This window comes from Sus scrofa, chromosome 3 (genome assembly GCF_000003025.6).
Source record: "Sus scrofa isolate TJ Tabasco breed Duroc chromosome 3, Sscrofa11.1, whole genome shotgun sequence".
NCBI lineage: Eukaryota > Metazoa > Chordata > Mammalia > Artiodactyla > Suidae > Sus > Sus scrofa.
This window is the reverse complement of record NC_010445.4, coordinates 47,748,490-47,759,353: the sequence shown is the minus strand read 5'-3', so window position 1 is coordinate 47,759,353 and position 10,864 is coordinate 47,748,490. Positions and strand designations below refer to the sequence as shown.

General features: G+C 38.6%; 1 protein-coding gene across 1 annotated transcript in view; it reads left to right on the top strand.

Moving 5' to 3' along the window:
• GCC2 (GRIP and coiled-coil domain containing 2) overlaps window positions 294-10,864 on the top strand; it is a 40,810-nt gene continuing 30,239 nt past the window's right edge. Inside the window, exons 1-6 of the mRNA XM_003124853.6 lie at window positions 294-436; window positions 556-612; window positions 1,590-1,674; window positions 3,039-3,100; window positions 7,011-7,115; window positions 7,782-10,256. Coding sequence (XP_003124901.3) covers window positions 431-436; window positions 556-612; window positions 1,590-1,674; window positions 3,039-3,100; window positions 7,011-7,115; window positions 7,782-10,256 — 2,790 coding nt within the window. The 5' untranslated portion in view covers window positions 294-430. The remainder of the gene's footprint in view (window positions 437-555; window positions 613-1,589; window positions 1,675-3,038; window positions 3,101-7,010; window positions 7,116-7,781; window positions 10,257-10,864) is intronic.

Here is a 10,864-nt window from a genome sequence, read left to right as displayed (position 1 = left end):
GAGAGGGACAGGTGAGGAGAAGGAGAGGGTGTGGCTGAGGGACAGGTGAGGCAAAGAGAGAGGACAGATGAGGCACAGGAGAGGGGACAGATGAGGGACCGGTGAGGGACAAGTGAGGGGGACAGGCGAGGTACAAGAGCGGACACCGAGACTTGGGCTGCTGCCTGAGCCCCGGCGCAGCCCCCACAGCCCGCGTCTCGCGCAGGGACCCGCCCATGGGTCCGCCCCGCGCCCTCGAGAACAGGCCCGGTGGGGGCGGGGCGGGGCGCGCCCGGGGAGCCACCTCCCGAGGCGGAAGCGGAAGCGCCTGCGTGGCCGGGCCGCTGCTGTGGAGACGCGGGGGCGGGGCCGGCGGAGAAGCGCGACCTTTGACCCGCGGCCGGGCTCCCTCAGCGGCGGCGGCGGGCGGAAGCGCCGGCTGCGTGCTGCCATGGAGGTAACGTGCGGGGAGCGGGCTGAGGGTCCAGGGCTGAGGGACCCCCGCCGTCCCCCGCGCCGCCAGCCCGGTTCTGCAAGACATCCTCTGAGCGCCGGGGGTTTCGTTTTGTTTTGCAGGATCCTGCTCACGATGGGGTGGCCTCACCAGCCACTCCTGGGACCGGGAGATACAAGGTGACTGGCGGGGGTCGTCAACTGGAAACGCTGAGGGGAGGGGGGCTGCGTGGCCCGGGCGGGGGTGGGTCTCAGCTTAACTGACACATAACCGTTTCGTTCCTCCTTTTCCGTTTCTGAGTTTCCTGGTGTGACAAGCAGACTTTTTGTTTACTTCCTGCAACTGCTTAGCACCTGGAGATTCTGCAGCTTTGCAAACATGAAACCAGATGGTCTAATAAGTTAATAAATGAGGGTCTGTGGGGGTGGACATAGCAGTGACGTGGGAAGAGTCGAGGGCTCCATTCTGCAGGCTCCTCCTGTGATGTGAAAAGACAGTTGAATTAGGTCGTTTTTATGGCCTGTACAGCGTTTTACGTTCAATCATAGTGACTTATTGCTAAGTTTTATTGCTCCATACTTCAGTTTAAGTTCCAGACACTCGCCCCAACATTTTACTTCGTTTAAGCTTCATGGCAACCATGGGATAAATACTGTTGTGTTCCCAACTTAACAGATAAGAAAACTGAGCCCGCAGGGGTGAAGTAATTTTCCCTGATTTTTTTTTTTAGTTAAAGCCAAGATGCAACGTGATTCATCTTGTTGCTGCACTTATGCTTACATATTTTCAGAAGGCCAAAGACTTCTTTCAGTCTTGCATAGGACGAAATGATTTTACAGACCTAAGAAACTTTAAGTAGAATTAGTCCCATGCCCCTAATTTTGCAATAAAGGAAATTGAAACCTGCAAGCTATCTTAAGCTGGAGCAAGGATATCTGTAATGGAAGAGGCTATGTGCTGTTTTTTACATTTCATAGGAGTTGCTTAACTCGTAATCATTGCATTCAGTTATTCTTATAAAAAATGTGGTGTTTAGTTGACATAAAAATTTATTCAGTAGAATTTTTTTTTATTTTTAGGCAGACTTGATGTTTCTTTTTTGTGGTATAGTAGAAACATGAATTATAACAAATTGGTAACATCCTCTGTCTTTCAGCTGGAAACATTGCCCAAGGAAGATCTTATCAAATTTGCCAAGAAGCAGATGATGCTAATACAGAAAGCTAAATCAAGATGTACAGGTATCGGCGTGAAAATATTTATCTTGATCTCAACCTTACTTAATCATGGTTATAAATACTGGGGTTTTTTTAAATTTTTTCTTAATAATGATTTTTATTTTTTCCCTTATAGCTGGTTTACCATGTTCTGTCAGTTTTCTACTGTACAGCAAGGTAACCCAGTCACACATACATATATACATTTTTTTCTCACATTATCATGCGACATCATAAGTGACTAGATATAGCTCCAGTGCTATACTGCAGGATCTCATTGCTTATCCACTCCAAAGGCAATAGTTTGCATCTATTAACCCCAGATTCCCAGTCCATCCCACTCCCTTCCCTTCCCCCTTGGCAACCATAAGTCTGTTCTCCATGTCCATGATTTTCTTTTCTGTGGAAATACTAGTTTTTTAATAGTACATTGGCTTGTTTTGTTTATCAGTGAGTCCAATAAAATCTTAGTGCAGTAGAATATATTATTATTTAACATTCTAACCATTTGCTTCTGTTATTTTTTATTATCTCTCATCATTCAACTGCAGTTACCTTTGAATTAGTAAAATAAAAGTCAGGGAGGAAGGTTTCAAAAAGCAGTTTGTTGGAATTCCTCTTGTGGCTCAGCAGGTTAAGAACCCAACTAGCATCCATGAGGATGCAGGTTTGATCCCTGGCCTCGCTCAGTGAGTGAGTTTGTTAAAACCAGTCTGATAAAGTTAAACACTTTTGGAGTTTGTGTCATGGCTCAGTGGTTAATCCAACTAGGAACCATGAGATTGAGTGTTCGATCCCTGGCCTCGCTCAGTGGGTTAAGGATCTGGTGTTGCTGTGAGCTGTGGCATAGGTTCAGATGCAGCTCAGATATGATACTGCTGTGGCTCTGTTGTAGGCCAGTGGCTACAGCTCTGATTCAACCCCTAGCCTGGGAACCTCCATATGCCACGGGTGCAGCCCTAGAAAACAAAACAAAACAAACAAACAAAAGATTATGCAATAAGAAGTTATTTAAAGCTGAAAAAAATACATTGTCTGAGATTTGCTTCTGAAATGTCAGAATGTGTGAGAAAAGAAGGGAAGGAGAATATGAACATAGAGGTGGGGATGAAAGAAAATTGGCTATGTAATAATTGCTAAATCAAGACAGTAGAGCGTGGAGATTAATCCTACTATTCTCTCTAGGTTTTTTTGTTTGTTTTGGAAATAATGAAAATAAAAGGTAATACTGGATGAAGTTAATGCTTTCTCAAAATATCTGCTGCTTCTTAAATTTATTCTAATTTTAGAGTGATTTTTTTAAAGAATTGTACTTATCACTTTAGCCAGTAATTATTTTCTTCGCTTTTAAACTAATATCTTTTTAAATTTTTTTAATAATTGTTTAGAATTGGAGAAAGAAATTGAAGAATTGAGATCAAAATCTGGAGGAACTGATAATATTACTAAGGTAATAAGACAGTTGTGGGTATTGCTTTATATTTTTATTTATTTATTTAGAGAAAATGCCTGATGCTAAATTCGATTTCTTTGAGGCCTGTCAGCCTGCTTGAGTGCTCTCTAGCCTTTCTGTGCCTGTTGTCCACTTTCTCTCTCTTTCTGTCCTTGGTTACACTTTTAGACTGTTAAAAAGAGGTAAATGACCTCCCTGTCCCTTTCTGTTCTGAGTATTACTTTCTGTCCTTTTCATCCCACACATCTGTAATTATGGTTATTGCCTCTATCTCAGTCCTGCTCCTCCCTCCTCCCCCGCCCCCAAACCCAGCCACACTCAGGACTTTAATGATCTATAAATCTCTATCCCTGGACATGACTACTGATGCACATTTCACAGTTGAATTCTAGCTGTTTAGGGGAAAAAAATCTTCACCCATTTCTCTTGTCCTCTTCTGGCCAGCCAGTTGCAGCACTGTTTTAGGGGCCTTTTAACTTTAGAGTGTGTGTCAGACATCAGAGACCTGTTGTTCCTTTGGGATAATGCTGCTTTTTATCGTATTCCTCTTCATTTCTGTGGCTCCTTATTAAACACTTCCCGTCATACTTACCTTGATAACCCTGGAACTGGTCTTTCTCTTTTTAGTTCTACGTGCTCTTGCCAGATCAAAGAATTTTGTTTTTATCTTGTTATTCCCTGCTTAAGAACCTGATTTGCTTACGCTTACTTACATGCCCTTACTGTTGATTAAATGTTTCTCCTTCCCCCACTTGCCTAACCTTCTTTAAAGTTTCCTTGCTTCTCAAAGCTCTGTTGTAATCTTTTTCCTTGCTTTTCCCTATTTGTGATTTGAGTCTTGCTTTGATTCCACATTATCTTTTCTTCCAACTTGTGAGCCACGGACAATTGAGGGAGCCCCAGGAAGTGACTACAAGGAGACTCTAAGTCCCTGTGCATATCTTACGCCACCATTTTGTTCTTTTTTTAGCTAAAACAGTGTATGAAGCGTGAATAGTATGCACAAGTACCATTTGGGTTCATAGTGTACTGATGGATTTAAGCACTGCTGGATTCATAATAATTTTATTTGGTCATTATGTAATTCCTGGTTAGTGACAGCCACTCGGTAGTTCATGAGTGCGGACTCTGGAGCCATACGGCCTGATTCAGATACTCGGACTCCTGCTCTGCCACGTACCAGCTATGTGACCATGGCTAAGTTTCTTCTTTCTCTGGACTTAGTTCCTCCAGGTGTAGGCTGAAGAGTATAATATGACACACTTTTCCTAGCGTCACTGTATTTTGTTAGTATGTGTACAGTACTTAGAGCTGAGTCTGTCATATAAGTACTCGATAATTGTCTTTTATTAACAGCATATATTACTTGGAGATATTTTATAGACACATGTGTACAAACACACACACTAAAAGGAGGTGTTTGTATTTGAAAAGAACACTGCAGAAGTTCTGTTCTTATTTTGTATCCGTTAACTCTTAGCCTTTAAAATACTTTTTTATACAGTTGCATTCCATAATTTTTTTTCTTTGTCTTTTTAGGGCCACACCCACAGCATATAGAAGTTCCCAGGCTAGGGGTTCAATTGGAGCTGTAGCTGCCGGCCTACACCACAGCCGTAGCAACACGGGATCCAAACTGAGTCTGCGAGCTACACCACAGCTCAAGGCAATGCTGGATCCTTAACCCACTGAGGGAGGCCAGGGATCGAACCTGTGTCCTCATGGATACTAGACACGTTCGTTGACCACTGAGCCATGATGGGAACTCTGCATTCCAGAATATTTAAATATCTGTCTTTTATTTCCTCCTTATCATTGTATTCTTCCCTTCTGTCAAAATTACTCCTAAAGGTGACAGTGGCCAATCTTACCTTTTCAGGTTATTTTAATATTAAAGCATGTTGTCCTGACCACTCAAGTCTCAGAAAGTAAAGGTTTGGTAAAGTTAAATGAGAATAAAATCTTTGGTTTCCAGACCTAAAGAGAAAGTTACTTTGGGGAGTGAGCTGTGCATCTGTTATTCAGCTGCTATAAGTTAGGTTTTCTGTTTCAGAGAGCTCATAACATACTGCAGTATAAAGTGTCCTCCATACCTCTGGAAGAGGGAAAAGACTTTCTTATTAAGTTTTAGCTTTTCATTGGGAAAGTACACTGGAAAAACAGCTCTGAATACAAAATTTCCTATTCTTCATAAAAATATATGGCTTTTGACAAGTTTTAATTATTACAATATCTGGTAGTCATCTTCTGGTGCATTGAAATACATCTAAAGTTTCACTGCAAACCTGGCATATTTGACTTTTTAAAAAGAAGAATGCAAACCCCTGTCAAAATTTGAAGCATATGCTATTATAGTGAACTTACATACGCTTCTTCCAAAGGTAGGAGGAAGGTGAGGATTGCAGGTTAAGATACAAAATTTCAGCAAAAGATTGTAAATCAACTATACTCTAATAAAATTTTTTCTTACAAAAGATATGAAGTTTCTAGTACATGTCACTGGTTCTTTTCTCTTTGCTGAAATCAAATTTGTATTTCCCAGGAAATAACTCTCCCTTTTGTGGGAATTCCTGTTGTGGTGCAGCAGAAACGAATCTGACTAGGAACCATGAGGTTGCGGGTTCAATCCCTGGCCTCACTCAGTGGGTTAAGGATCTGGCATTGCCTTGAGCTGTGGTGTAGGTCACAGACTCGGCTTGGATCTGGCGTTGCTGTGGCTGTGGTGTAGGCTGGCAGCTGCAGCTCCAATTAGACCCCTAGCCTGGGAACCTCCGTATGCTATGAGTGCAGCCCTAAAAAGCAAAAAAAAAAAAAAAAGAATAGTTATAGTATTGATGATGCTCTTTATTTTTTTTTTTAAGTTATGTTTTTCTAGGAATTTTTATCCATCTCATTTTACATTTACATTTCAGTATTATTGGCTAATCATGATATTCTTCTTAACTGTTTAATCTCTAATGTATAGCTAGGTTCCTCTCTTATTGGTAGTATTCTGTGACTTCTGTCTTCTCTTGATCAGTTTTACAAGAGGTCTGTTTTGTTAGCTTTTTTCCTAAGAACTGACTCTTGGCTTGTTCCATTTTCTACTTCATTAGCTTCTTCTGCTTTGTTTCTGCAGGGAATAAACTTTCTAGGGGAGGAGGGAAGCTGGTGGTTTCTTGTCTGCTCTTCAAAGCCCTCCCTATTGAGATTGTCAGTCAATTCTGTAACTGCACAGAATGTACTCTGTACCTCCCTCAGCAGCACCTGCTACCTCCAGTTCCTGAACATTTGGTTTCCTCATGAGTATTTGCCAACTTCTCATGTTGTTTCCCTGTGCAAGGCCTTAGGTTATATTATAGCTTTTTTTCCATTTTCTAATTTAGTTTTTGCACCTCCTCCACTTTGTTTCCAAAGATGTTGAAATTTCTCATATCCTCATGTCTTTTCTCCTTTTCTCTTTGATCTTGTGTGTATGGGGTTTTTTGGGGGAGGGGGAGGGGTTTAAATTGTTTCATTTGGGAAAAGTACGTCTTACAAAAGGGCACCTGCAAAATGCAGAGACCTCTGAAACAATTACTTTTTTTTTCTTAAAGTGAGAGAATGGGTGGGGTCTGGGGGATCAGAGTGGGAGCATCTCCAAGTTCCTGTCAGGAAAACGCAAAGCTGAAGTTACCCACCAAGGACTTCTAACAAATTTTAGCTTGTCTCGTGGGTGACCACCCACTTCCCTTTCAGTGGAAAAGGGTGACTTCTTATTGCAGACCAATCACTCCACTACAGGAAATGCCTTAGAACATAGTGTTGAATCACAGCTATCCAGCTGCAAAGTATAGCTTTTTAAATATTCTTACCTTAGCATGGTTTGGAAAAGATGAGATAATTATGAGTAAAGTCAATGCACCATTTTTAACCTGTTCCAAAACAGGCATTGACAGAACGTCTGGATGCTATTCTTCTGGAAAAAGCAGAGACTGAGCAACAGTGTGTTTCTCTGAAGAAGGAAAATATTAAAATGAAGCAAGAGGTTGAGGTAAGGAAAGATTTTAATTTTTTTGTTTTTTATTTCGTAGTATAATCATGAGTTTTGGAGCCAAGACTTTAAAAGGCATCTATCTGATTTTAACTGTTTACAAACAAGGAAACCGATTGATATTTAAAAAAAAAAAATAGCTGAAATAGCTCAACTACACAGAGATAGAGCTGACATTTACTTGTTCGTTGTTTAATCTCCTTTCTAGCTATAATATTCTTTAATAAAAATGGGGGAAAATACCTATTTTATGAAAAAGTACCTATTTAAATAAGTTGATTCTCACACATACTCTAAATGCTGGTATCTGTTCAGTTGCTTCTTGGGTCTGGGTTGATTTTTCTCCCAAAAGCTTTATTAATCATTCAGGAGATATTTGTTAAAGCCTTATGATTTAATACAGCTTACATAATTTATTGCCATTTAAAAGAAAATGAAATTCAGAGATTTCCTAGCTTTTAGTTACTGCTTTGAGTAACATACTTAGTAATACCAATTATATTATCATACTTAAGGTAGTCAGAGCCTAAGCAGAATTCTTGGAATCTCAGTGTCATATTTCTCTATGTACATTTCTGGTTATTTCCTTTTTTATGAACCTGCATCGTATATTTTCCCTGAGTGGTGTCTTTCTCTCAAGTAATTTTTGTGTGTTTATTTTTATAGGATTCTGTAACTAAGTTGGAAGATATGCACAAGGAGTTTGAACAATCACAAAGAAACTATATGAAGGAAATGGAAAATTTGAAAAATGAATTAATGGCAGTACATTCCAAACATAGTAACGATAAAGCTGGTTGGCAAAAGGAACTGGAAGAAGCAGCCAAAAAACAATTAGAGCTTTCAAAACAACTTAAATTTCACAATGATTCTGAAGAAATTGTTAAAAAACTGCAAGAAGAGATTCAGAAAATCAAGCCAGCCTTTGAGGAGCAAATTTTATATCTACAACAGCAGTTAGAAGCTGCCACAAATGAAAAGGAGCAAGAAATCACTCATCTCCAAGGAGTCATTGAGGCTAATTCTCAGCAGTACCAAAAAGATATTAATAGTTTGCAAGAAGAACTTTTACGGTTGAAATCTACACACCAAGAAGAGGTGAAAGAATTGATGTGCCAGATTGAAGCATCTGCTATAGAACATGAAGCAGAAGTAAATAATTTAAATCAGCTAAAGGAGAATTTAGTCAGGCAATGTGAGGGAGAGGAGAAGAACATTCAGCAGAAATATGAATGTGAATTAGAAAACCTAGGGAAAACCTCAAATGCAAACCAGGAAAATCAGATGTGTTCTTTGCTCTTAAAAGAAAATACTCTTGTAGAACAAGGAGAAAATGAAAAAGTGAAACACTTAGAAGATGCCTTAAAAGAATTGGAGTCTCAACATACTATCTTAAAAGATGAGTTAACTTACATGAATAATCTTAAATTAAAACTTGAAATTGATGCTCAACACATAAAGGATGAATTTTTTCATGAACGGGAAGATTTAGAATTTAAAATTAATGAATTATTACTAGCTAAAGAAGAACAGGGATGTGTAATCGAAAAATTAAAATGTGAACTAGAAGATTCAGATAAACAGTTTCGCTGTATCGTAGAACAACATAACAAAGAAGTAAAAAGTCTAAAGGAACAACATCAAAAAGAAATATCAGAACTAAATGAGGCATTTTTGTCAGGTTCAGAAAAAGAAAAATTAACATTAATGTTTGAAATACAAGGTCTTAAGGAACAGTGTGAAAATCTACAACAAGAAAAGCAAGAAGCAATTTTAAATTATGAGAGTTTACGGGAGATTATGGAAATTTTACAGACAGAATTGGGGGAATCTGCTGGAAAAATAAGTCAAGAGTTTGAATCAATGAAGCAGCAGCAAGCATCTGATGTTAATGAACTTCAGCAGAAGCTAAGAACTGCATTTAATGAAAAAGATGCTCTTCTTGAAACTGTGAATCGCCTCCAGACAGAAAATGAAAAGTTATTATCACAGCAAGAATTTGTACCAGAACTTGAAAATACCATAAAGACCCTTCAAGAAAAGAATGAAGAATATTTAGTTAGTCTCAGTCAGAGAGATACCATGGCACAAGAATTGGAAGCAAAGATAAGTCATCTTATTGAGGAAAAAGATGATCTCATAAGTAAAATGAAGAGTTCTCATGAAGAGATGAATGATCTCCATAAAAAATGTGAAAGGGAAAATAAACTGATTGTAGAACTTAGGGAAAAAGTAGAGCAGACCACCCGGTACAACAGTGAACTAGAACAAAAAGTAAATGAATTAACAGCAGGACTAGAGGAAACTTTAAAAGAAAAGGATCAAAATAACCAACAACTAGAAAAGCTTCTGGCTCAGTTGCAGACCCTGTCTGGAGAGCAGGAAGCAATGTCATCTGAAGCACAGTCTCTTTACGAGGAAAACAGTAGGCTGACCTCAGAAAAGGACCAGTTGAGCAGGGATTTAGAAGCTCTTCTGTCACAAAAAGAAGGAGAGTTTTTGCTTAAGGAACAGCTTTCTGAATTAGAAAAGAAACTTCAGTTAGCACTTGAAGAAAGAGATCATTTAAATAAACTGTTTGACAGTGAACAGGATCAGAAGTTACTTGTCAAAACCCAATTGTGTAATTTTCTTAAACAAATGGAGTCAAAAGTTTCAGAAGAAAGTGAAGATCAAGATATTGTAAATGTCCTGCAAGCTGTAAGTGAATCCTTAGCTAAAATAAATGAAGAAAAACACAGCTTGTTTTTTCAGTACAATGCAAGGGTAGCAGAGTTAGAAAAAGAGATTAAGTTCCTTCAAGAAGAGAATGAAATCCAGTGTGAGAAACTTAGGTCTTCACTGAGAGATCATGAGCAAGAGAAAGTTACCTTGAGGAAAGAGTTAGAAGAAACCCTCTCAAAAAAAGAGGCCCTAGAGCATGATCTTCTAGAAATGAAGAATGCTAATGAACAAACAAGGCTTGAAAATCAGAATCTCTTAATTCAAGTGGAAGAAGTCTCTCAAAAATTATGTAGCAGAAATGAAAACCATAATGAAAAAGAAAAATCTTTTATAAAGGAACTTGAACACCTAAAGCCATTGCTAGAAGAAAAAGAATCTGAATTACAAGACTTGAGAGCAGAGTTGGTATCATTAAAGGTACTATTAATTTGAATTTTATTGATTTAAATTATTCTAGTCATAGACTCTAGAAAATGTATATATCACTATTTTTACACTTTGATTTCAGAAGTAAATTTTAAGCATTTCAGCTCAAGTGCAAATTTTTGAAAAATATTAAACGTGTTCACATCACACTTTATCACATTGATCATTTTGATTTTAGAATCTTGATTTTACATAAGGTTAAATGATTGGGGGGGGTTAAATATCTTGGTCAGAATTATATAGCTAGTCACCAGCAAAACTACAACTAAACATGAAAAATGTGAATTTCATCCTGTGCGATACGCATATTACCTTAAAGACCACTGTTGAGCAAAAAAGTAGGCTAAAATGGTATTTAATTTTAGCCATAAATTTAGGTTTTTTTCTCAAAATTGTGCTGCCATAAACTAATCATCATTGAATCTTCGCCTTATTATATTGTGTATTTACTCTACGTTGGGTTGTTCATCTTGGCGTTGGGTACCACTGTATTTTACAGTAAATACTACATGCATGGTAAAGTCAGAATTACCTGACCTGTCATGGGAAGAAAGACTTCACCAAACTGCTTTGTGTATGAATTCTCTTTGATAATGGTT